This window comes from Tachyglossus aculeatus, assembly GCF_015852505.1.
Source record: "Tachyglossus aculeatus isolate mTacAcu1 chromosome 12 unlocalized genomic scaffold, mTacAcu1.pri SUPER_6_unloc_1, whole genome shotgun sequence".
Taxonomy (NCBI): Eukaryota; Metazoa; Chordata; class Mammalia; order Monotremata; family Tachyglossidae; genus Tachyglossus; species Tachyglossus aculeatus.
The window spans coordinates 1384501-1411974 of record NW_024044828.1 but is presented as its reverse complement, the minus strand read 5'-3'; the positions used below and the strand labels follow the sequence as shown (position 1 = coordinate 1411974).

The 27474-nt window shown below is 49.9% G+C and overlaps 1 protein-coding gene across 3 annotated transcripts; it reads left to right on the top strand.

Annotated features, from left to right (window-relative positions):
* Nucleotides 1–1553: 1553 nt before the first annotated feature.
* Nucleotides 1554–23695, top strand: CBLL1 (Cbl proto-oncogene like 1). 3 transcript variants are annotated; one of them, XR_005448452.1, is made up of 7 exons: nt 1554–1650; nt 11688–11855; nt 15224–15324; nt 15538–15621; nt 17905–17978; nt 21197–22882; nt 23030–23695. XR_005448452.1 is itself a non-coding variant. In XM_038741286.1 (6 exons), exons 1-6 carry the CDS (start codon nt 1638–1640, stop codon nt 22266–22268), a joined length of 1509 nt encoding a protein of 502 aa, XP_038597214.1. In that variant the 5' UTR covers nt 1554–1637; the 3' UTR covers nt 22269–23695. The 3 variants fall into 3 exon arrangements, 2 of the variants coding, with proteins under 2 accessions (XP_038597214.1, XP_038597213.1); XM_038741286.1 differs by having other exon boundaries at nt 15227–15324; nt 21197–23695; XM_038741285.1 differs by having other exon boundaries at nt 21197–23695.
* The last annotated feature ends 3779 nt before the right edge of the window (nt 23696–27474 follow it).

Sequence of the window (27474 nt, the reverse complement as noted above, 5' to 3'; positions counted from 1 at the left end):
AGATTTACCCTAGGCAATCTCTATAAAAACAGGCTCCACGCAGCTACAACTCATTCTCTGTATTGGGGAAGGGGGTGCACATTAATCAATCAATCAATCAATCGTATTTATTGAGCGCTTACTGTGTGCAGAGCACTGTACTAAGCGCTTGGGAAGTCCAAGCTGGCAACATAGAGAGACAGTCCCTACCCAACAGTGGGCTCACAGTCTAGAAGGGGGAGACAGAGAACAAAACCAAACATATTAAGAAAATAAAATAAATAGAATAGATATGTACAAGTAAAATAAATAAATAGAGTAATAAATACATACAAACATATATACATGTATACAGTGAAGCAATATGATGTTTCTCCCCTTTTTCTAGATTTACCCTAGGCAATCTCTATAAAAACAGGCTCCACGCAGCTACAACTCATTCTCTGTATTGGGGAAGGGGGTGCACATTAATCAATCAATCAATCAATCGTATTTATTGAGCGCTTACTGTGTGCAGAGCACTGTACTAAGCGCTTGGGAAGTCCAAGCTGGCAACATAGAGAGACAGTCCCTACCCAACAGCGGGCTCACAGTCTAGAAGGGGGAGACAGAGAACAAAACCAAACATATTAAGAAAATAAAATAAATAGAATAGATATGTACAAGTAAAATAGAGTAATAAATATGTACAAACACATTTACATATACACAGTGAAGCAATATGATGTTTCTCCCCGTTTCCTCGATTTACCCTAGGCAATCTCCATAAAAACAGGCCCCACGCAGCTGCAACTCATTCTCTGTATTGGGGCCGGGGGTGCACATTCAAAGGAGTTGCTATTGTGTACCATTAGTGTTCCCTTTTATTACATCTTTGTGTGTGACTGATTTCCTAAGCGCTTAGCACAGCGCTCTGCATACCGTAAGCGCTCAATAAATACGACTGATTGATTGATTGATTGAATGAATGAATGAATACACACCTGTATATATGTATATATGTTTGTGCATATTTATTACTCTATTTATTTATTTATTTTACTTGTACATATCTATTCTATTTATTTTATTTTATTAGTCTGTTTGGTTTTGTTCTCTGTCTCCCCCTTCTAGACTGTGAGCCCACTGTTGGGTAGGGACTGTCTCTCTATGTTGCCGATTTGTACTTCCCAAGCGCTTAGCACAGTGCTCTGCACACAGTAAGCGCTCAATAAATACGACTGATGATGATGATGATGATGAATGAATGAATGAATGAATGAATGAATGAGTGAATGAATGAAAGATTGGGCGCCGCCTCAGCGTGGGCCGCCATCATGGCCGCCGCCGCCAGACGGGCGGCCCGCGCGGCGCACTGCGCCTGCGCGCGGCGCCTGCGCACTGCCAACCTCCATCCCCCGCCTTCGGGCCCTTCCAGGAAGCGCCGCCTTTCGTCCCCCCCTTCTCCATCGTTGCCCTCCCGGCCGCCTCGGCCGCCCTCCTGCCCTCCTCCGGACCCCCTCGGTCGCCTATTTAGAGCCCATTGCGTCAATCCTCCCCCCCCATCCCCGTCACCGCGACCATCTTCCGGGCTACCGCGCATGCGCCCCTGGCGGCTGCCCCCTCCCTCCCTCCGGCCCGGATGACTTCCGCTCCCAGAGTGCTTCGCGCGGCGCATCATGGACCCCACTGGTAAGGGGAAGGGGGCGGAGGGGGGGCCTTTTCCTCAGGCCCCGTGGCCCCCGAGGGCCCCGCGGTGGCCCCCCGAGGGGCAGGGGGCGGCCCGGGGGCCGAGGGGACCGAGGGGGCCGCGGGCCCGAGCCCTTCCTCGGCCTCCCCCCCGGGCCTGGAGGGCCGAGGCCTAGTCAGGCCTGCGTTGCTTGGCAGGGCCTGGACCATTCACTCACTCACCCACTCACTCATACTACTTGTACATGTTTAGTATTCTTCACTCGTTCACTCGTTCAGTCTCTCATTCATTCATGCACTCGTTCAATCACTCATGCTACTTGTACCTACTTACTACTCTTCACTCGTTAACTCATTCAGTCACTTATTCATTCATTCATTCAGTCACTCATTCACTCGTTCACTCCTTCAGTCACTCATACTACTTGTACGTATTTACTGTTCTACCTCACTCGTTCACTCAGTCACTCATTCATTCATTTACTCGTTCACTCCTTCAGTCACTCATACTACTTGTACGTATTTACTATTCTACTTCACTCGTTCACTCGTTCAGTCTGTCATTCATTCATGCACTCCTTCAGTCACTCATACTACTTGTACGTATTTACTATTCTACTTCACTCGTTCACTCGTTCAGTCTGTCATTCATTCATGCACTCGTTCAGTCACTCATACTACTTGTACCTACTTACTACTCTTCACTCGTTAACTCATTCAGTCACGCATTCATTCATTCACCCACTCGTTCACTCATTCATTCAGTCACTCATTCACTCGTTCACTCCTTCAGTCACTCATACTACTTGTACGTATTTACTATTCTACTTCACCCGTTCACTCATTCAGTCTCTCATTCACTCATGCACTCACTCGTTCAGTCACTCATACTACTTGTACCTACTTACTACTCTTCAGTCGTTAACTCATTCAGTCACGCATTCATTCATTCACCCACTCGTTCACTCATTCATTCAGTCACTCATTCACTCGTTCACTCCTTCAGTCACTCATACTACTTGTACATATTTACTATTCTACTTCACTCGTTCACTCATTCAGTCACTCATTCATTCATGCACTCACTCGTTCAGTCACTCATACTACTTGTACCTACTTACTACTCTTCAATCGTTAACTCATTCAGTCATTCATTCATTCACCCACTCGTTCACTCACTCATTCATTGTCACTCACTCATTCACTCCTTCAGTCACTCATACTACTTGTACATATTTACTATTCTACCTCACTCGTTCACTCAGTCATTCATTCAGTCACTCATTCGTTCACTCCTTCAGTCACTCATACTACTTGTACATATTTACTATTCTACTTCACCCGTTCACTCATTCAGTCTCTCATTCACTCATGCACTCACTCGTTCAGTCACTCATACTACTTGTACCTACTTACTACTCTTCAGTCGTTAACTCATTCAGTCACTCATTCATTCATTCACCCACTCGTTCACTCATTCATTGAGTCACTCGTTCACTCCCTTTACTGCTTGTACATATTTACTGTTCTACCTCGCTCGTTCACTCAGTCACTCATTCATTCATTCACTCGTTCACTCAGTCACTCATACTACTTGTACATATTTACTATTCTACTTCACTCGTTCACTCGTTCAGTCTCTCATTCATTCATGCACTCACTCGTTCAGTCACTCATACTACTTGTACCTATTTACTACTCTTCACTCGTTAACTCATTCAGTCACTCATTCATTCATTCATCCACTCGTTCACTCATTCATTCAGTCACTCATACTACTTGTACGTATTTACTGTTCTACCTCGCTCGTTCACTCAGTCATTCATTTACTCGTTCACTCCTTCAGTCACTCATACTACTTGTACATATTTACTATTCTACTTCACTCGTTCACTCATTCAGTCTCATTCATTCATGCACTCGTTCAGTCACTCATACTACTTGTACCTATTTACTACTCTTCACTCGTTAACTCATTCAGTCACTCATTCATTCATTCACCCACTCGTTCACTCACTCATTCATTCAGTCACTCATTCACTCGTTCACTCCTTCAGTCACTCATACTACTTGTACATATTTACTATTCTACCTCACTCATTCACTCATTCAGTCACTCATTCATTCACTCACTCGTTCACTCCTTCAGTCACTCATACTACTTGTGCATATTTACTATTCTACTTCACTCAATCACTTATTCACTCATTAAGTCACTCACACTACTTGTACATATTTACTATTCTACTTCTGAGCCCACTGTTGGGTAGGGACTGTCTCTATATGTTGCCAACTTGTACTTCCCAAGCGCTTAGTACACAGTAAGCGCTCAATAAATACAATTGATTGATTCACTCATTCACTCATTCATTCACTCACTCATTCACACTCATTCACTCATTCAGTCACTCATACTACTTGTACATATTTACTGTTCTATTTCACTCGTTCACTCATTCAGTCATTCATTCACTTACTCGTTCACTCATTCAGTCCCTCAGTACTACTTGTACATATTTACTATTCTACTTCATTTATTCATTCATTCAGTCGTCTTTATTGAGCGCTTCCTGTGTGCAGAGCACTGTACTAAACGCTTGGGAAGTACAAGTTGGCAACATCTACAGACGGCCCCTACCCAACAGCAGGCGCACAGTCTAGAAGGGGGAGACAGACAACAAAACATATTAACAAAATAGAGTAGTAAATATGTACAAGTAAAATAGAGTAATAAATCTGTACAAACATATATACAGGTGGTGTGGGGAGGGGAAGGAGGTCAGGTGTGGGGGGGATGAGGAGGGGGAGAGGAAGGAGGGGGCTCAGTCTGGGATTATTGTGTTAATGATGTGCATCTAGCGTGGCTCAGTGGAAAGAGCCCGGGCTTTGGAATCAGAGGTCCCGGCTCCGCCACATGTCTGCTGTGTGACCTTGGACAAGTCACTTCTCCGAGCCTCAGTTCCCTCATCTGTAAAATCGGGATTAAGACTGTGAGCCCCACGTGGGACACCCTCATCACCATCTACCCCCCCCAGCGCTTAGGACAGTGTTTTGCACATAGTAAGCGCTTAACAAATGCCATCATTATTGTTATTATTATTATCTAGCTTTACTTCTGTTTATTCTGATGACTTGACACCTGTCCACATGTTTTGTCTTGTTGTCTGTCTCCCCCTTCTAGAATGTGAGCCTGTTGTTGGGTAGGGGCCATCTCTATATGTTGCCAACTTGTACTACTCAAGCACTTAGTCCAGGGCTCTGCACACAGTAAGCGCTCAATAAATATGATTGAATGAATGAATTCCCTCATTTATTCACAAGCAGCGTGGCTCAGTGGAAGGAGCCTGGGCTTTGGAGTCAGAGGTTCTGGGTTCAAATCCTGGCTCTGCCAATTAATAATAATAATAATAATGATGGCATTCGTTAAACGCTTGCCATGTGCCAAGCACTGTTCTAAGCACTGGGGAGGATACAAAGTGATCAGGTTGTCCCACGTGGGGCTCCCAGTCCTCATTCCCATTTTACGGATGAGGGAACTGAGGCCCAGAGAAGTGAAGAGACTTGTCCAAAGTCGCACAGCAGACACGCGGCGGAGTCAGGATTTGAACCCTTGACCTCTGACTCCCAAGTCCGTGCTCTTTCAGCCGCGCAGCTGTGTGACTTTGGGCAAGTCACTTCACTTCTCTGGGCCTCAGTTCCCTCATCTGGAAAATGGGGATGAAGACTGGGAGCCCCCCTGGGGACAACCTGATCACCTTGTAACCTCCCCAGCGCTTAGAACGGTGCTTTGTACATAGCGCGCTTCATAAATGCCATCATTATTATTATTATTATTCACTCATTCATTGACTGGTTCATTCATTCACTCATTCATTCACTCGTATTGAGTGAGCGCCTATTGGGTGCAGAGCACTTGGCGCTTGGGAAGTACAAATCGGCAACATCTAGAGACGGTCCCTACCCAACAACGGGCTCACAGGCTAGAAGGGGGAGACAGACAACAAAACCAAACAAGTAGGCAGGCAGCAATAGCATCAAAATAGATAAATATAATTATTCAGTCATTCATTCAGTCATATTGAGCGTTTACTGTGTGCAGGGCACTATACTGAGCGCTTGGAAAGTACAATTCGGCATCAGAGAGAGACAGTCCCTACCTAACAGTGGGCTCAGTCTAGAAAGGGGAGACAGACAACAAAACCAAACAAGTAGGCAGGCAGCAGTAGCATCAGAATAGATAAACAGAATTGTTCAGTCATTCATTCAGACATTTATTGAGCGTTTACTGTGTGCAGAGCGCTGTACTAAGCGCTTGGAAAGCACAATCTGGCAACATATAGAGACGGTCCCTACCCAGCAACAGGCTCCCAGTCTAGAAGGGGGAGACTGACAACAGAACAAGTAGACAGGTGTCAATACTGTCAGAATAGATGATAAACATCTATTTAGCGGCATGGCTCAGTGGGAAGCTTTGGAGTCAAAGGTCATGGGTTCAAATCCCGGCTCTGCCAATTGTCAGCCGTGTGACTTTGGGCAAGTCACTTCACTTCTCTGGGCCTCGGTTACCTCACCTGTAAAATGGGGATTAAGACTGTGAGCCCCACGTGGGACAGCCTGATCCCCTTATATCCCCCCTCAGCGCTTAGGACAGTACTTTGCACATAGTAAGTGCTCAATAAATACGAATGAATGAATGAATGAATAAACAGAATTATAGATATATACACATCAGTAGTAAAATAAATAGAGTAATAAGCTGTGCCGGCCTCCGTGGTGGCCCTCGTGGCGCCTGGTGGCTCGCTCCCCTTCGTGCCCCCTTGCCCCCCTCGGATGGCGAGAGCCCGGGGACCCCGGCTGGAAATAGACAAGCCCCTCCATCCTGGAGTCAGAACCAGCCTCTCACCACCCCCCACCTTTCATTAATTCATTCAATCGTATTTATTGAGCGCTTACTGTGTGCAGAGCACTGTACTAAGCGCCTGGAAAATACAGTTGGCAACAGAGACAGCTCCTACCCAACAGTGGGCTCACAGTCAAGAAGGGGGAGACAGACAACCAAACAAGTAAACAGGCAGCAATAGCATCAAAATAGAAAAATAGAATTATTCATTCATTCGTATTTATTGAGTGCTTACTGTGTTCGAGCACTGTACTAAGCGCTTGGAAAGTGCAGTTCGGCATCAAACGGGCAATCCTTACCCAACAACGGGCTCACAGTCTAGAAGGGGGAGACGGACAGCAAAACAAAATAAGTAGACGGGCGTCGATACCATCAAAATAGATAAATAGAATTATTCATCATCATCATCAATCGTATTTATTGAGCGCTATGTGCAGAGCACTGTACTAAGCGCTTGGGAAGTACAAATTGGCAACGTATAGAGACAGTCCCTACCTAACAGTGGGCTCACAGTCTAAAAGGGGAAGACAGACGGCAAAACAAGTAGACAGGTGAACCCCTTCTGACCTCAAATCCATCCTTATTTTCTCCTCCCACCCGAGCTCGAGGGGGCCGGTCCCTCTGGGGTTGAAATTTCCCGGATAAATACTCTAGGCCTTCCCAGAGCATTCAGTCAATCAATCAATCAATCGTATTTATTGAGCGCTTACTGTGTGCAGAGCACTGGAGCACAAGGTGGCAACATATATTCCCGACTTCCTGGGTTACTGCCCTTGTGGCACGTCTGCAAGTCGAGGCGAAAGCCGAGCGTGGTTTCCCAGAGTCCCATCCCGAGCGTGCTGGGAGGCGTCATAAGAGTACTCGGTACTTGCTAAGCGCTTACTACGGGCAAAACGCCGTGCTAAGCCCTGGGGTAAACTGCAGGCCGATCAGCCTCGAACCTCGACTTCAGAAACCCAGACTTCAGACCGTAGGACCGCCGGCGATGGCAAGTGGCAAAATCGTATTTTGTCTCGCTTCTTGGGAGTGGGAATCAAGGTGGTTTTGTGAAGGGATGGGTAACTGGCAAACAGAAGACCAGAAATTGATAATGAGAAAAGTCCTCTCACTATAATGTCCAATCTCAGTGCGTAGTACTTTTTGGAGAATGTCAAAAAGACAACTTTCCGTGTTTGTGGTGGAATTTACTGTTTCGCGTTCATCGGTTAAGAATAGTTCCGAAAGTTTTGGATCAGGAGAGCACTTTTTGGGATTAAGGCGCTGAAAGGTACCACCGAACTGAGCCAGCTTGCTGTGATTTAAGGTGTTGATTTTCCACTTTTATTCTTTTCTGGGCTGTCGGTTTAACATTTTCATTCTGCTTTTTAGAAATCAAAGGGTGTATATGTTGGAAGTAGGCATGACTGATTCTGGCAAGAGATGTAGGAATGGAGTTTGGAACTGTTAACCAAATTAAGTCTTTATTACTGCATTTATGGAATGAAAGACATCTTGGGTTGTCCAGTCTGCTTCATAGGACCAATTTAAAACTTGCTTTCAATTTGTAAAGTGTGTCATTTTGTAGGGTGACCTTATTTTTTTGTATTGTGATGCCAGAACTGAGTGTGAGGCTGTATTGAGCTGCTTGAAGTAGATCTCCAACCCCAAATTTTCTCAGAAGTGACTTGTAGTGTATTTGGCTGGGGAGGATAGGGATGCACATAAAGGAATGCCAGAATACACGTCCACAGCCAAATTGTTTTACGTTTGCGTCACGAAACTAGCTTGAGGGTAGGAAATCATATTAGGGAAGGGGAAAAAAGAGGAACCGGAGAGCTAGGAAGAGGGAAAGCAGAAGGCAGAGGTAAGTAACAATCAGGAAAAGTTTTAAGGGTCATTTTGATGAGGAGCTTGGGTCAGCCAGGAGGCAGGGGAAAGCACCAAGGCCACATAAGCAGTGGGAGAGAGCGGAAGGTGGGCATGCAGAAAAAGAGGGGCTCAGGCAGGCTGACAACTTTGGAAACTAAGATGAGTCAGGGTTCTCACTTCAGAGGTCTGAATCACACACTATGTGCCTGGAGCATCAGTCCGTGGAATTTATTGAGCGCTCATGGTGGGCAGAGCACTGTACTAAGTGCTTAGGATCGGTCAAGAGTGACATCCGTCGAGCCCTTAGTGGGGGCAGAGCATTGGGAGAGTACAATACAAGAGAGTCGGTAAACACGATTCCTGCCCACAAGGAGCTAACAATGTAGCGGAGGAGAAGGGCATTAAAATAAATTGCAAGTAAGGGGAGCAACAGTAGAAGGATCTGGGGGAATGGGGCCCACCCCATTTTTCATTCATTCATTGTCGTATTTATTGAGCGCTTACTGCGTGCAGAGCGCTGTACTAAGCACTTGGAAAGTACAATTAGGCAACAGATAGAGACAGTCCATACCCAACAATGGGTTCATGGTCTAGAAGTGCTTAGGGGGTGTGGACTTAAATGCACAGGTGGTCCAGAAGGGAGGGAGATAGGGTGGGGGAGATGAGGTTAGTCAGGGAATGTTTCTTGGAGAAATGATTTGGGTAGAGCTGTGGGGATGGGGAGGGTGTGGGTCAGATACGAAGAGTGGGCAGCTCCGGGCGTGAGGGAGGGTCAACAGAGTTGAGATCAAGACACAATAAATAGGTGTGTATTTGAAGAGCAAAGTATGCAGGCTGGGTTGCAGTGGAAAAGGAGTGAGGAGAGGAAGGGGGAGAAAGCTTATCGACTGCTTTAAAGCCAACGGGGACGGTTTTCTGTTGGATGTGGAGGTGGATGGGTAGCCATTGGAGATTTTTGAAGAATGAGGAGATGTGTGCAGAAGGAGAGGACTAGAAGGGGGAGAGTCTGGAAGCAGGGAGATCCGCAAGGAGGCTGTTACAGTGGTTGAGACAGGGAACGACGAGGGCTTGGGACCAGCGAGATTGAGTTCGGAGTGGATTCTGGAGATGCGGTGATGATAGAACCGACAAGACTTGATGACCGACTGATACAGGGGTTGAAGGATAGAGATGAGCGGAGGAAAATGCCAAAGTTGCAGGATTCGGAGCCCCGGAGGATAGTGGTGGCATCCAGAGTGACGGGAAAGTCAGAGAGCATCATGCTGCTGCTTGACTAAAAATGGAAAAGAAAGCAGGGGCAGGATTCAGAACTGGTAATCGGGAGGCTCTAACTTATCTTCAGCATGGCCCAACCGAAAAAGCACGGGACCGTGGGTTTGAGTCCCAACTCAGCCACTTTCCTGCCATGAACCTCCCTAGACCTCAGTTTCTTCATTTGTAAAACGGAGGTAGTATACTTGCTGTCCCTCCCTCTCAGATCCTGAGCCCTGTGTCGGACCAGGGTTTGTGCCCAGGCTTATCACCCCAGCAGTTAGCACCGGCCCCGGCACCCAGGTGGCATTTAACCAATACCATAAATTTATTATAATCCAATTTCAGCCTCAAGTGGAGCTTCCTCGGCGGAGTTTTAAGACCGTAAAAAGGAACCGAATGGTACAGCCAAAAGGGACCTCGAGGGTTTTAGTCCAGTCCGGCCGTTTCAGGCTGGTGCGTGACTGAAAGGACTTCCAAAGTCTTCTTCAGGGACTCAATTCCAGCATTTGAGCACCATGAAAGGCAAGCGCTTCCGTGTATTTAGCCCCAATTTTAAGCCAGGTTCCACTTTTTCACGCCCACAGCCTCTTCCCCCCATTATATTAAGGCCTATTCTAAATCATCATCACCTTTTATAAGTACATTTCATACATTTGGAAGCCACTTTGCCACCTTAAAACCGAGTTTGTTTATCCCGTGGTCTCGGTGCTGGGGTAAAATCGAATCATTTGAAGGTGAGTTAAATCCCTTCTCTCAAATGGAGTCCCTGGTGTGTAAGCTTTTTTTTTTTTTATCTTTTAACGTGACTGTCTCATTTCGGTTTCATAGAGTTAAACCAAACCTCAGTACCCTCGGTGTTTCCAGAAGGGCTCTTTAGCAGACAACCGTTAAGCGATGTACCGGTGAGTCTTCGACAGTTGAGGACTAAAGCTCCTAAATTTTCCCTCTTTAGATTGGAAAAACGTCAGTCACACGGAAGAATAGCCCAGTCAAATGTTTGGATCCCAAAGAATGTCACTCCTCAGCCGAGCCACAGAAGGAGATTCAGCATAGGCTCTGTAATTGGCAGGTTTGGCGAGGGAGAGTCAAAAATCCTGGTTAACTCTGGAGGCGTTAGCAGTTCTCGAGTTGATTAGGGGAGGCCAGACCAGAAACCCCCTCAGCACTTCTTGCAATGCTGCCGCTCTAAATCCCGGGGAATTTCTCCTTGGAGGGGCCTTTCTAGGTCCTGCAGAAAACCAGAGCCATGAAATCAGGCATTGACACGCTACGGAGGACTGTTAGAAGAAGGGTGGTGAAAAGCGGACATCCACTCGGGGCCCTGCTGTGAGCTGAGCGTGGTTTTCGCGGGGGCCTGCACACCCCTGAAAAGATGGTCCCATCCCTAATCATGTAGCGGTTAGCACTTTCATCACTTGCCTATTCCAAGATTCCCTCAGACAATTTATGGGGCGTTTCCCCAGGGGATCATGGAGTGAAACGGTTTCTCTTTTCTGGCAGCCTCCGATGGCCTAGGGGAGTCAAGCGTCTTGATCAGAGCAGACTCTTTTTCAGTGGGAGCCGCTCTTTGAAAGGACCGTATTAGGAATGACACTCGCTGGCACTTTGGTGAAGTGTTGGGCAGATAACACAGCTTTCCCTTTAACGACTCTCACTTTTTTGATGTTTGTGTATCTTTAAGAGATTTCCCCCGAAGGAGCACCTGCCGTTACCACTTCGATCTGGACGTCACGGGAACATCGACGTAACCGTCTCTTGTAAAAATGGTCTGCCTGGGTTTTTAAAATTCCGATAACTTCTGACTGTTAATATTCCTCAGAAATAGCGGTCGAGGGAGTGTGTCCTGTCCTTTTGAAAAGGCAGCCATGTGCTTAGGGGAGAGTCTGGATTGCGGACTCCGGCTTTCATCTCCGTCCTGAAGCTTGGCTCGGATGCGGGTCGAGCAACTAGCAGGCCGGTGATACGGATTGGTGTTCTGAAGAACGAAGATTTAGAGGCCAGAAATAACGTTTTGTCTTTTTCACATATATGCCTACAGACAATGATTTGCAAGGCACTAATAGTTCGGGATCATTGGGTGGTCTTGATGTACGCAGAAGAATCCCTATAAAGTTAATCTCCAAGCAGACCAACAAAGCCAAGCCTGCGCCTCGTGCTCCCCGAAGTATGACTAGGATGCCTTCAAAGGCCCAGCCTGGTGACGAAGGTAACTAGCCCGAGTGGTTTAAGGGGGTTTGGTGAACTGTGAAGTCTTCCCGGTGTTCGATTTTCTGGTTCGTTTTGAAAGTCTGAACTGTATGGCTAGTTTGAGTGGGACCCAGGTACGATTAATGTGATGTGGTGGGCCGGGGGGAAAGTGACAAGGACTGCCCCTTGGGAGACCCCTCTACTCTACAAAGTGAGTTTGGGATGGGAAATGGATTCCCATGGTTGCAATACTTTAGAATGTTTTTACCGTCTCTAGGGAGACATTTTCCTCACCATCTAGTCTTTTTGAAGCCATTCTTCAGTCTTCGTCCTCCATAGTGCTTATTTAGCACTGGCTCGGATGCCAAGGGGATTTACAAGATAAATAGAAGGCAAGGCCCCTGCCTTCTAGGAGTTGACAGTCTAAAAGGCGAGATAGGCACGCGAAAGCTTAAATAACAGAAGTGTATACGTAAGTTACAGGTGCATTTATGTGCATTGCCTTCTCTAAGGTCACCAATGACTTCTTTCTGGCCAAATCCAGTGACCGCGTAACTCTCTTTGAAACTGGACGGCTCCCTTCTCCTGAAAACACTATCTGAACAGCTTTAGCGACACCGCCCAATCAACCACTCGTGGTCGTCCTCTGTCCCGCTCCTTCTTAGTGTCTTTTGCAGGCTCCTCGTCTGCATCCTACCCACTGTGGGACTCTCTCAAGACTCAATTCTGGGGCCCCTTCCGTTCTCCTTCCGAACCCACGCCCTTGGAGAACTCAGTCACTCCCGCGCTACCGTCTCTACAGAACTGATTCCCAAACCTTCCCCTCCAGCCCTGATCACTACCTGTTATGCCGTTTTGCATTTCCCCCTGCCTTTCGGACCTCTCGGCTCAGACGCCTCACCGACCACCTCGAACTCGACATATCCCAAACGGCGCCTCGCCTTCCCATCCAGACGCTGTCCTCTTGCGGGTCTTCCCCTAACTGTAGGCACCACCACCACCCTCCATCTCAGAAGCCTGTAACCGTGGTATCACCCTCGACTCCTCTCTCACGTAGCTCGTACATTCAATCTGCCATGAGATGCTGTCTTCCCGACCTTCCCAGCATCTCTAGAATTCACCCCTTCCCACAGGCACGTAGCCAATCCCGCTCGACTCTCCCCCTCCTATCTTACCTCGCTGATCTACTCCAACTCCAACTCTACCCACATGCTTTGCTCTTCCAACATCAGCCTGCTCACTGTGTTCCTCGATCCCATCTGGGTTGCCACTGAGCCCTTGTCCACGTCCTCTCTGTCTTGGAACTGCTCCCCCTGATCCCCTAGCACACACAAACACACATGCACCCCACCCATCTTCAACAGATTACCACTCTCCTCATCTTCAAAGCACTCCTAAAGTGACCTCCTCTCCAAGAGGCCTTCCCTGACTAAACCCTCATTCCCCTATTTGTCCTCTCCTCTGCTTCACCTATGCATTTGGGCAGGTACCCCATAAGCACTTTGATTTCCACCCCACAGCACTTAGATACTTGATTCTAATGGTGTCTTCCCCCTCTTGCCTGTTAGCTCCTTGCAGGCAGGGAGGGTGTCTCTCGACGCTAAATAAACAATAATGGTATTTGTTAACCGCTTACTGCATGCCAAGCATTGTCCTAAGCACTGGGATGGATACAAGTGAAGCCTGCTTGGGGCTCACAGTCTTAATCACCATTTTACAGATGAGGCAGCTGAGGCTCAGAGACGTGAAGCGACTTGCCCAAGGACACACAGCAGACATGTGGCGGAGCCGGGACTAGAACCCATGTCCTTCTCACTCCCAGTCCCGTGTTCTATCTGGTGTACTCTCCCGAGCGCTTGGCGCAGTGCTCTGCACGCGGAAAGCCCGGTGCTCAGGGAGCTGGAGAGGATGCCACAGTTAGGGAAGTAGGTAATTGGGGAAGAGTTCAAGCAGTAGCTGTGATTCGTAGTAGAGTTTTAATTGAAGGAAAGAATGGCTTGACAGAGCAGAGCCGGGCAGGCTCTCCCTCTGTGTCTTTGTCTGTTGGGAAGAGGTGCGGGAGCCATGTAAAAATGTCTACATTCTGCCCTGGCTATTCAGCTCCTCATGAGGACTAGTGTAACTTGAAGCAAGCACCTCCCTACCCACTCCCCTCCCCTGGAGTGGGACATTTTCTTCTAATTCACTTTCAGTTTAAAGTTTCACTTCAAACTGATTCAACCGTTATTCAAAGGGCACAGAGCAGTTGCCTGACCGTTTTCCCCCTCCTCCTCCCTACCTAGAAACAAAAGTTTTTGACCTGGGGGGAATTTTGATCCCATTTTACTGACTCAAACTCTCTAACATTCCTCGTTCCTCCTAAAACACTCGAGGGTCTTTCCCGGGCTCTCCGGGCCCATCCAGGAGCGTCACAAGTGTAGGGATGAGAAGGTCACCGTCCTGCAGATGGATACCGTTAAGTGAATTTTATTTTTTGGAGTTCAGTCTAGGCCGTAGTATGTGACTTTCAGAATTGGGGCTTGGGCTCCATTTCATTTGAAAAGAGCAAATGACAAAAAAGTCCCTGTGCCTAATCCTAGTTATTCATTCTGCTCGTCTGCCCATTTGCTGTTGGGACTGGACCCTTCCCACAGTCGGAAATCATCTCCTTCCCTCCCCCCAACACACAGACAACACTTAGGAGGGTAGACCAGTTATCTTGTATCTACCCCAGCACTTAATACAGTGCCTGGCACACAGTAAGCGCTTAACAAATACCATTATTATTATTATTATTAGTATTATTATTAAGAAGAAGAAAGAGATGACCCCACCCTCCAGAGCAAGAGCACCTAGAGGGAGCAGGAGAAGGGGCATACCTTCCCACTTTTAGCCACCCATTGCCTTTGATATGCAAACACAATTCACATTCGCACCTTGAAATTGCCTGCCCAAGATCATCTCTATGGCTTCAGGCATTTGTGCCTCATTAGTGCCATGATGGCTTCTTCAGGACTCTACCATTTTCCACACCCTCCATCTCCACTCATGAGTAGCTTTGTGCCTTTCTTCTCCCCTGTAAGGCCTTTCTCAGGTACTAGCGAGGGCCTTTCTAGATGTCCATTTCCCGGTTTGGGGGTCTTCACTGGATTCATCCTCAGACCGGCTTTCCCTTTCCCGGCACCCATAACCCACATCCGTTCACACCTCGGCCGTCCCGGACGGTCTACAGTGGGGCGAGAGTGCTCTTGAGACTTGCTGAGTTTCCTAGTTTGGAAACCGACTGGGGTTGGTGGGTACCTTCAACTTGAGAAAACGATGTGGTTCGGGGTCAGAAATCTTGCAATGAACTAGCCGTGTTTCTCGTTTTAGTGCTGAAGTGTGACTAAAAATTTTCTCTTCTGCTAGAAGGATTTGACTATAATGAAGAAGAGCGGTACGACTCCAAAGGAGGCGATCTGTTTGGCAATCAGCGAAGGTTTCCGGGACACATTTTCTGGGATTTTCAGGTACAGATGAATGCTAGCATCAGGAGGGCATTCCTGGGGCAACCAAGGCGTTACTCTGTTGGGCTTAGACCGGGCTCCCCACCAAGTAGCGCATCCAGGAAGATTTGGCCGGTATTCCTGGGTCTCAGGATGTGCAGCTGGAGACTACTTAATGAGAACGGACCAATTGGCGTGGGTTAAAGAGATGGCCTAATTATACCGTCCCCTCCGCAGATCAACATCTTGGGTGAAAAGGATGAAACTCCAGTCCATTTCTGTGATAAGTGCGGATTGCCTATTAAAATCTATGGCCGCATGGTAAGTGCCATTGATTTCGATTCTGTTGTTGCATTTGATTATGGAGAGCGAAGGGAGTGGGATAGGGCATTATAAAGAAGCTTCACGCTGTCTAATACGATTCTTTGAAGGAAAACGACAGTATGCCTTCCACCGCCCGCCGAAACAGCATTCTTTAAGATCATCAACGGGTTCCTTGCCAAATCCAGAGGCCACTACTCCGTCCTAATCCCTGCAGACCCCTCAGCTGCCTTCGACACCGTGGGCCACCCCTCTCCCCTGGAAATATTATCCAACCTTGCTTTCACCAACACTGTCCTCTCCTGGTTCTCCCCCCAACTCTCTGACCACTCCTGAGTCTCTTTTGCGGGCTCCTCCTCCGTCTCCTACCTCTGACCGTGGCGGTGTGTCAAGGTTCAGTTCTGGGCGTCCCTCCTCCCCTTGTAAAAAAAAAAAAGGTATTTAAGTGCTTACTGTCTGTCAGGTGCTGTATTCATTCATTCAGTCGTATTTATTGGGCGCTTCCTGTGCACAGAGCACTGTACTAAGTTGCCAAGTTGGCAACATATGGAGACGGTCCCCACCCAACAGTGGGCTCACAGTCTAGAAGGGGGAGACAGACAACAAAACAAAACGTGGACAGGTGTCAGGTCGTCAGAACAAATGGAATTAAAGCTAAATGCACATCATTAACAAAATAAATAGAAGAGTAAATATGTACGTGTCAAATAAATAGAGTAATAAATCTGTACAAACATATATACAGGGGCTGTGGGGAGGGGAAGGAGGTAGGGCTGGGGGGATGGGGAGGGGGAGAGGAAAAAGGGGGCTCAGCTGTACTAAGCCTTGGGGTAGATACAAGCTAATCGGGTTGGACGTAGTCCCTTGTCCCACGTGGGGCTCACGGTCTTAATCCCATTTTACTTTTTATTTATTTTACTTGTACATATTTATTCTACTTATTTTATTTTGTTAATATGTTTTGTTGTGTTCTCTGTCTCCCCCTTCTAGACCGTGAGCCCACTGTTGGGTAGGGACCGTCTCTATATGTTGCCAACTTGTACTCCCAAGCGCTTAGTCCAGTGCTCTGCACACAGTAAGCGCTCAGTAAATGCGATTGAATGAATGAATTTTACAGATGACATAACTTTGAGGCCCAGAGAAGTTAAGCGACTTTCCCCCGGTCACTCAGCAGACAAATGGCAGAGCCAGGATTAGAACACAGGTCCTCACTCTCTGGTCTGCGCACTACCCACTGGGCCACGCTGCTTCTCTTATTCCACATCTACTCTCACTCCCTCGGAGAACTCGGTCGCTCGCTTGGCTTCAATTTACCGTCTCTGCGTGGTTGTCCGCTGTACTTCCCACTCCGACCCTGGCCTCTCTCCTTCTCTGCAGTCTTCCATTTCCTCCTGCCTTCAGGACGCCGCCATTTGGCCGCCCTGCCGACACCTCAGACTACACGCGTGTGAAACAAGAACTCTTAACCCTCCCACCCGGCCCCCGCCCCGCCCCTAATTGTAGACATCACCGCAGTCGTCCCACAAGCCCGTAAATTTGGCATCATCCGCTACTCCTCTCTCTTGTTCAACCCACACATCCAGTCTGTCACAGAACCTTCAGTCCGTACTTCGCTTGGCTGCCTGAATCATTTTTCTGAAAAAACAAAACAAAAAAACCCAACAAAAACCCACAGTCAGTCCATATATCCCCCCCGGGCCTCAGAAACCTCCAAGGGTTGGTTGCCCCTTCATTCGCCACATCAAATTAGGACATTCAATTAGCTCTCTCCTACTTATGCTGATTTACTACAACCCAACCTGCATATTCTGCTCCTCTAACCTCTACTCTCCGTACCTCGAAGTCGTCATCTATCCCACCACCAGCCCCTTTCCCTTGTTCTCCCTTTGGCCTTTTACCCCTCCTTCGTATCCGAACGGCCCACCGCTCTCCCCCACCTTCAAACCCTTTCTAAAATCACACCTCTTCCAAGATCCCTTCATTTAGCTGTGAACGAGTCCGTCCTGAGCGACATTCAAGAACACTTGTTCCTCAAGGGCCTGGCACACTTTTTGAACTCCTTGGGAAAAGCTACTAGACGACCTGAGTATATAAGGCCTTCATTCAAATTTATTTTGCTTTGGATTACTTTCAGCAACTCACTGGGTGGGGAAAAAAAAATCTGACCTGTTTTTGGGTACAGAATCTATCAAGCCATTGGCTCATCAAGATGCATTATTTCAGGGAAAAATGGTCGATTTTTCTGGTATGTTTGCTGTAACGTACTTACGTTTCTGTCCACAGATACCGTGCAAACATGTCTTCTGCTATGACTGTGCTATTTTGCATGAAAAAAAAGGCGACAAGATGTGTCCAGGGTAAGGTTTTGAAATTCTCGGCTCGAAGAGCTTGTGATTGCTATTTTTAACCAGTTAAAGTCGGTAGTGTGGCTGAAAGAACGGTTTTTCTTTTTCTACTATCCTGGAGTCCTTGGGGGAAGACAGTGTGGCGAGAGGAAGGGCCTAGGTCCTGATCCTAGCTCTGCCACCTGCCTGTATGTGACCTAGGGCAAGACGCTGAACTTCTCCAGGCCTCAGTTTCCCCATCTGTAAAATGGGATTCAATGCCTGTTCCCCTCCTATTTCGATAGCGAGCCCCGTGTGGGCCAGGGACTACGTCCTGTCTGCGTATCCTTTATCCCATCACTTAAAGTAGCGCTTGTCACAGAGTAAACGCTGAACGGATACCACAGTTAATGGAATTGTTCTTGGCTTTTCCGGCGGTCATTCTGATTGCAATCTCCGTGACGTGGTGAAGGATGCCTAGAAGCCATCTAGCTTCTCTTAGAATTTAGATTCAATCAATGGTATTCTACCCCAGCGCTCTTGGCACATAGTAAGCGCTTAATAAGTACCATCATCATTATTATTATTATTATTATTAATATTATTATTATTATTATTATTGAGTGTTTACTCTGGGCAAAGTACTGTACTAAGCACCTTGGAGAGTGTTAAGTGGCATGGTTCCTGTTGTAAGAGCTTACAGTCGATCAGGGGAGAGAGACATCAAAATAAATTATAAGTCGTGGATGTAACCCAGTGTCAAGATAGAGAAGCAGCGGGCCTCCGTGGAAAGAGCCCGGGCTCGGGGGTCAGAGGTCAATTGGTTCTAATCCCGGCTCCTCAATTGAGCTGTGTGACTTTGGGCAAGTCACTTGACCTCTCTGGGCCTCAGTTCCCTCATCTGTAAAATGGGGATTAAAACTGTGAGCCCCACGCGGGCCAACCCGATTACCTTGTATCCCCCCCAGCGCTTGGCACATAGTAAGCGCTTAACAAATGCCATCATTATTACTATATGTTCCAGTGCTCCAGGGGAAAGGCAGCATATCCAAGTGCCTAGGGGCGAGGGCTTGTGTCCGTAACTGACACCGAAGTGATGAAGTGGCAGGGTTTGGGGGAACAGTTTGGAAATTAAAAGTTCACTCTTCACAGGTACTTATATTTTTAAGAGGTTTTTCGTTCCCAACTCGGAGCTCCTAAACTTCACCCTTAAATGGTCTGGCCAGATTTGAGTGGGTCGGGAAGATTCCATTTTGCACGTGGGAAAACTTTTATGAGGAGAGGGAAGGGAGGGAGGAATTGTTTTAAAAAGGAGCTTTAGACTTTCTAAAGTGATTGTTCAGATTTGAACCATTCAAGACAGATAAGGAGTCCCCGCCCACAGTGGCGATTCCCAACACTCGGACTCGCCAGGTAGCTGGCTACAAAAAGATGTACGCGCTAGGAGGACGGCTCTGTCAGATTTGCAGGGGATGAGGGCGGGAGGAAGAGAGAAAGAGAGTGAGTGTTGGCTGTCTACACAGCAGTGTTAAGTGTTTTGGACCTCCACTCCTGGAGGTGGGCAGGTCTGGGCCCTGCCGCTTAGAGAAGCAGCGTGGCTCAGTGGAAAGAGCCCGGGCTTTGGAGTCAGGGGTCATGAGTTCAAATCGCAGCTCCTCCGATTGTCAGCTCTGTGACTTTGGGCAAGTCACTTAACTTCTCTGGGCCTCAGTTACCTCATCTGTAAACTGGGGATTAAAACTGTGAGCCCAGCCTGACAACCTGATCACCCTGTATCCCCCCAATGCTTAGAACCGTGCTTTGCACATAGTAAGCGCTTAACAAATACCATTATTATACTTTTAGACTGTGAGCCCACTGTTGGGTAGGGACCGTCTCTATATGTTGCCAACTTGTACTTCCCAAGCGCTTAGTACAGTGCTCTGCACATAGTAAGCGCTCAATAAATACGATTGATGATGATGATGGGCCCCCAGACTCTCCCACCCCCCGTATTCCAGTGGGGACCGTCCACAAAGACACGAAGACTGCAAAAATCTAGATTTTCAGTTTCAAGTGAAAGTCTGGAAACCGTCTGGCTGGAAACATCAGGGATTCAGTGAAAGAACGAAGTCTCCTTGGTTAAATCAACCAGTCAATCAATCAATCGTATTTATTGAGCGCTTACTGTGTGCAAAGCACTGTACTAAGCGCTTGGGAAGTACAAGTTGGCAACATATAGAGACAGTCCCTACCCAAGGGAATCAAGACTTAGCCGCCAGTCGTAATTTTAAGAGTCTCAACTACCAACCCAATGGATAATAATGATGGTATTTAAGCGCTTACTATGTGCAAAGCACTGTTCTAAGTGCTGGGGAGGTTACAAGGTGATCAGGTTATCCCACGGGGGGCTCACAGTCTTAATCCCCATTTTACAGATGAGGGCACTGAGGCCCGGAGAAGTTAAGTGACTTGCCCAAAGTCACACAGCTGACAGTTGGCAGGGCCGGGATTTGAACCCATGACCTCTGACCGCAAAGCCCGTGCTCTTTCCAGTGAGCCACGCTGCTTGTCCACGCTGCAGGATCAAGGGCGCCTGCCTTGGTCAGATCGCTGTACTCATTCATTCATTCATCAATCGTATTTATTGAGCGCTTACTGTGTGCAGAGCGCTGTACTGAGCGCTTGGGAAGTCTCGGCGCTCACCAGAGCGCAAAGGTTAGAATCCGTGATCCCCACCCTCGAAGCGTTTACAGTCAATCAGGGGAGACGGGCACATGAATCAATTCCAGGTAGGGGAAGTAACAGAGAATACGGGATATGTATGTGAGTGTCCCGGGAATTGTGGTCACCGCCCTAGTCCGCATTTATTCATTCACGGCTCTGTGGAGGAGCGGGGTTGGACCTGCCTCTAACGTGCCTGGACTCGGAAAGCCGGTACTTTGCAGGTGAAATTGAAAATGATAATTCGGTGACCTAGAGCGGGGCTCTGGCTCCCCTCAGCCACGTTCGAGGCACGAGAGCGCTGAGCCGGAGGGCCGGCAGACGACGACTCGGGTTCGGAGCGGCAGAGTGGCCGGGGAGGAGGGCGCGGGAACGAGGCCGAGACGGATGGAGTGGGGCGGAGACCCGGGATCCCGGGAGCGCTGCGTCTCCCTCCCCGCGGCGATCCTCCGGTCGGTCGGCGGGCGCTCCTCCCCCGTGACGGTTGAGCCCGTAGGGTCCCGTGCGGCCGGCCGGATGACCCGCCCGCCCGCTTCCTTCCGCTCCAGCTGCAGCGACCCGGTCCAGCGAATCGAGCAGTGCGCGCGAGGGTCCCTGTTCATGTGCAGCATCGTCCAGGGGTGCAAGAGGACGTACCTGTCTCAGAGAGACTTGCAGGCGCACATCAACCACCGCCACCTGAGGGCCGGGAAGCCGGCGGCCCGCCCCCCGGCCGAGCCCGTCCACGCGCCCGCGGCCCCGCCGCCGCCGGCGGAGATCCCCGACCGCTTCGTCGTGCCGCCGGAGAAGCACCACCTGAGCCACCTGCCGCCGAAGCAGCAGCACATCCTGATGCCGCCGCCGCCGCCGCCCCCCTTGCAGCACGTGCCCCACGAGCACTACAACCCGCCCCACGAGGACCTCCGGCCGCCCCCGGCCGAGATGGCCATGGCCCCGCCCCCGCCGCGCCCGGTCGGCCAGGAGACCTTTCGCATCTCCACGAGGAAACACAGCAATCTGATCACGGTCCCCATCCAGGACGACTCCGGGCCCGGGGCCCGGGAGCCGCCGCCCCCGGCCCCGGCGCCCCCGCACCATCACCCCGAGTACCCGGGCCAGCCCGTGGTGGCCCACCCTCACCACCTGATGCCCCCCCAGCAGCGCTACGCCCCGCCCCCGCCGCCCCCGCCCCCGCCGCCGCCCCCGCCGCCCCTCAGCCACCCGATGCAGCCCCCTCCCCAGGCCGCGGGGACCCCCCACCTGGTCTACGGCCAAGCGCCGCCGCCTCCCCCGATGACCTCCGCCCCGCCGCCCATCACCCCGCCCCCCGGACACATGATGGCCCAGATGCCCCCCTACCTGAACCACCCTCCCCCGGGACCGCCCCCTCCCCAGCACGGCGGGCCGCCGGTCAGCGCTCCCCCGCCGCACCATTACAACCCCGGCTCGCTGCCTCAGTTCCCCGAAGACCAAGGGACGCTCAGCCCCCCGTTCGCCCAGCCCGGGGGGATGAGCCCCGGGATCTGGCCGGCGCCCAGGGGCCCGCCTCCTCCCCCCCGGATGCAGGGGCCGCCCACCCCGGCCCCGCTCCCCGGGCCGCACCACCCGGATCAGACGCGCTACAGGCCCTATTACCAGTGATGGCGGGAGGCCGGCCCGGGGGGGAACCGAGGACCCGGCCGGAGCTGCCCCGGGGTCGAGCCCCGACCCTCCGGAGAGGGGAGGCGGATGAGGGACGCCTAAGAGTGTGGTTATGTTTGAACAAACTCCGGGCCCCCCGTGGGGTGATCGTCTGTAACGTCACTTCCCGAAGAACCCAACCCGTATGGTACCGCTCTAGCCGAAATCTCGTTTTCGTTCCAGGTCGAGTTCCTCCCGCCTAGACCTTTTTGGTCACCTCCGGTTGTAAAGTTCCCGTTCTCTTACGTGAACCCGGACACGGCCGCACGGTCTCCCCCAAAAAACCACGTTGGGCCGCTGACGTCCGCCCGCGGGTCACGATGAAAGGCCAAAGGTGGTTTTCGCCGGTTTGCTTGGTTTTTTTTTCTTTTCGTTTCCGTCTAAATCCTCCAACAGAAAAATCCAGCCCCTTTTAGGACTCAGCGACGCATCCAGCCTGGAAGGCGGCCGCGGGACCGCGGCGGGCTCCCGGACCCGGAGGTCGGAAGCGGAGTGTGTTGAGTTCGCATAGATGCCTTTGATTTCAAGGCAACCTCAGGAACGCACCTCTCTCGGCGTCACCGAACCACAGGAGCGTGAGTTGGGGTCGCGACCCGGAGAGTAGGCTGACGGAGGGGAGCTCTCACGGGCCGCCCCCCGAGTGGGGGCCACGGTGGCGGGCCTGCTAAGGGCTAGGGCTTGCTGAGGCCCACCCCGTCCCCGCCTTTCCTCTGTCTCGCTAGAGAGCCGGAGGGATCACCGCGTTTTTACCAAAAATGCCTCGCCTGGCGTTGCTCGACATCCTTCCCCAGCCGGAGCGGGTTCTCGTTCACAAGGCTCTCCACCGTAAACTTTGAAAATGCAGCCTATGGGAGCACCTGGTCCTCGAGGGTGGCTTCGGGGACCTTGGAAGGAGCTCGGGTTCTCCCCGATCCGGAGGGCGGGTGGGCTCCGACAGCCCACCAGACTGGGGAGGGGGCTCCCGGAAGGTCATCGACTAGACCCGAACCGTCGGCGGCGTTGGCCCTCTACCCCCAAGTAATCCCACGGAGCCGAATTTACAGGCCCTTAACAGCTAGAGCGAACTACGAGAGTAGAGTAGTGTTTTGTTTTCCCGATTACCGACTCTTAGGGGTTGGCAGGGCCCTCCCAGATTCACGGCTGTACGTGTGAAAGTCGGATCGGGCTAGAGAAGAAGTCCCGTATCCGCTTCCGACTCGAGGGAGGACAGGAAGCGATGGGTTGAATTGGGGAAAGTTCAGCCCCCGCTAAGGTGCCGTTGGTTTCCGTTCCCGGTACTGGGTTTCTCGTTCGCTGTTGACCATTCACCGGTTGCACATAGCCCGTATGTGCAACTTGACGTGTATGTGAATGTCCACTAAATAAACTTGACGTGAGGATTTCTTCGACGAAGTACCGTGTTGTGATAATTGCGTATTTAAGTGCTCTCCGGGTGCCGAGCCCTGGTAGGTTGGATGCAGTCTCTGCCCCAACTGGGGCTCAGAGTCTAAAGTGAGGGGAGGAAGGGTCCAAAGCCACACGGGAGGAATTCGAACCCGGGCCCTCTGGCTCCCGAGCCTGTGCCCACGTTGCTTTGTGTGGATCGGACCAGAGAGATCTCTGCCCCAAGAATTGAGTTCGGCTGAGATGTGGAGACGTTTCTGAGGTTGGGCTGGGCCCAAGTAAGCTTTTTAACATTTTGTTTTGTTTTGTTTTGGGAAATTTTTTCATGGTATTTAAGAGCTTACCGTGTACCAGGCACCGAGCTAAGTGCCGAGGTACATCGGTGGAAAGAGCCCGGGCTTTTGGAGTCAGAGGCCGTGGGTTCAAATCCCGGCTCCGCCAATTGTCAGCCGTGTGACTTTGGGCAGGTCACTTCACTTCCCTGGGCCTCAGTTACCTCATCTGTAAAATGGGGATTAAGACTGTGAGCCCCCTGTGGGCCAACCTGATCACCTTGTAACCTCCCCAGCGCTTAGAACAGTGCTTTGCACATAGTAAGCGCTTAATAGATGCCATTATTATTATTATTATCAAAACTAATGAGGTTGGACACAGTCCGTGTCCCACGTGGGACTCACGGTATTAATCCCCATTTTACGGATGGGGTAACTGAAGAGCAGAGAAGTGAAGTGACTTACCCGAGGTCACACAGCAGACAAGGCGGAGCTGGGATGAAAACCCATCCACTAAGTCATGCCGTATCTTTAAGGCTTTGCACATAGTAAGCGCTTAATAAATGCCATCATTACAAGGGATTCATTCATTCATTCGATCGTATTTATTGAGCGCTTACTGTGCAACAATCTTGAAACTGCTAGGAAAGAAGATGGGCTCCAAATTGGCAGCGTCTATCGGTTAGTTCCCCGGGAGCTGAACATCAAAGGGGTGGTGAGAAATTCTTGCCGGGGGTGAAACCTCTACATCACGAATCAATAAACCCTTTAGCCGCCCGAGGAGCCTCCCCTTCATTCATTCAATCATACTTATCGAGCGCTTACTGCGTGCAGAGCACTGTACTAAGCGCTTGGGAAGTACAAGTTGGCAACAACTTTACCTTCTCCGCCTAGGGAGAAGCCGTCCAAGTGTAAATCCCCTCAGCCCTGTCTCGGAAGGCCGGTTTTGCTCGGAGACTTCTGCTCCCGTAGGCTGGGTCTCGGTTGAATCACGGTGGATTCAGTCAGCTGCTGTTCAGCCCATTACGGAGAAGAAAACCCAGGGAATGTGACGCTTCGTCTTTATCAACGAGCCTCAACGCCCTGTTTACCGCGTAGGGTCTTGCCTGGAAGCGCTTGCGGCGTGTAGGTTCGTGAAATGGGTTTCCTCGAGGCCTCAAAGCTGCTGGCGATCCATCTGAAAGCCACGTTTTTCCCCCGGAGACGCCCATTTTCACAGTCTGGGATGGGTAGATTGAAGTTCAAGTTGTTCGAAAAGGGAAACGGAAACAAGAAAATTCCTCTTTCCCCACCCAAACGTCTTTGGAGGCACGGGGCCCGTCAGCCTGACGGGAATAATCAATCAATCAGTCGTATTTATTGAGCGCTTACTGTGTGCAGAGCACTGTACTTAGCGCTTGGGAAGTCCAAGTTGGCAACATATAGAGACGGTCCCTACCCAACAGTGGGCTCACAGTCTAAAAAGGAAAGTTTAATTTATATTGCTCCTACAACTTACCAGATAGCAACATAAGCATTTAGACTTTTTTGTTTCTGAGTGACTCCTTCCTATAAAGAGGGATCAGAGACCAGGTCAGTGTTATGGGACCAGCGCGGCTCAGTGGGAAGAGCCCGGGCTTTGGAGTCGGAGGTCATGGGTTCAAATCCCACCTCCGCCGATTGTCAGCTGTGGGACTTTGGGCGAGCCACTTCACTTTTCTGGGCCTCAGTACCTCATTTGTCAAGTGGGGATGAAGACTGTGAGCCCACCGTGGGACAACCTGAACACTCTGTAGTCTCCCCAGCACTTAAAACAGTGCTTTGCACATAGTAAGCGCTTAATAAATGCCATCATTATTATTATTATTTGAATTCAGTGGCTCTCCGGTTACGTTTCTCTAGTTAAGTGATGTGACTAGCCCAAGGTCACACAGCAGACAAGTGGTAGAACTGGGATTAGAACCCAGGTCCTCCTGACTGCCAGGGCTGGACTCTATCCAGCGTGGCTCAGTGGAAAGAGCCCGGGCTTTGGAGTCAGAGGTCATGGGTTCAAATTCCAGCTCCACTGCTTGTCAGCTGTGGGGCTTTGGGCAAGTCTCTTCTCTGGGCCTCAGTTTCCTCATCTGTAAAATGGGGATGAAGACTGTGAGCCCCCCGTGGGACAACTTGATCACCTTGTAACCTCTCCAGCATTTAGAACAGTGCTTTGCACATAGCACTTAATAAGTGCCATAATCATCATCATCATCATCATTATTATTATTATTATCCAGTAGGCCACGCGGCTTCTCATGCAGAACACTGTACTAAGTGCTTGGGAAAGACCCCTCACCCCAGCAGGAACAGGACCAACAGGGAGGAGAGCCTGTGAGTAACCCTCCGCAATCCACTTGCCAGAGAATAAATTCCTCCAAGCAGGTTCTCGTCCCTGGATTTTTGGTACCTTGCTCCAGGCTCTTGGTTATTTACGATGGGAGACTTCCTCGTCCCTGGATTTTTGGTACCTTGCTCCAGGCTCTTGGTTATCTACGATGGGAGACTTCCTCGTCCCTGGATTTTTGGTACCTTGCTCCAGGCTCTTGGTTATCTATGATGGGAGACTTCCTCGTCCCTGGATTTTTGGTACCTTGCCCCAGGCTCTTGGTTATTTACGATGGGAGACGTCCTCGTCCCTGGATTTTTGGTACCTTGCTCCAGGCTCTTGGTTATCTATGATGGGAGACTTCCTCGTCTCTGGATTTTTGGTACCTTGCTCCAGGCTCTTGGTTATCTACGATGGGAGACTTCCTCGTCCCTGGATTTTTGGTACCTTGCTCCAGGCTCTTGGTTATTTACGATGGGAGATGTCCTTGTCCCTGGATTTTTGATACCTTGCTCCAGGCTCTTGGTTATTTATGATGGGAGACTTCCTCATCTCTGGATTTTTGGTACCTTGCTCCAGGCTCTTGGTTATCTACAATGGGAGACTTCCTCGTCCCTGGATTTTTGGTACCTTGCTCCAGGCTCTTGGTTATTTACGATGGGAGACGTCCTTGTCCCTGGATTTTTGATACCTTGCTCCAGGCTCTTGGTTATTTACGATGGGAGACGTCCTCGTCCCTGGGTTTTTGGTAACTGGCTCCAGGCTCTTGGTTATGTACGATGGGAGACTTCCTCGTCCCTGGATTTTTGGTACCTTGTCCCAGGCTCTTGGTTATTTACGATGGGAGACGTCCTCGTCCCTGGATTTTTGGTACCTTGCTCCAGGCTCTTGGTTATCTACGATGGGAGACTTCCTCGTCCCTGGATTTTTGGTACCTTGCTCCAGGCTCTTGGTTATCTACGATGGGAGACTTCCTCGTCCCTGGATTTTTGGTACCTTGCTCCAGGCTCTTGGTTATCTACGATGGGAGACTTCCTCGTCTCTGGATTTTTGGTATCTTGCTCCAGGCTCTTGGTTATCTACGATGGGAGACTTCCTCGTCTCTGGATTTTTGGTATCTTGCTCCAGGCTCTTGGTTATCTACGATGGGAGACTTCCTCGTCTCTGAATT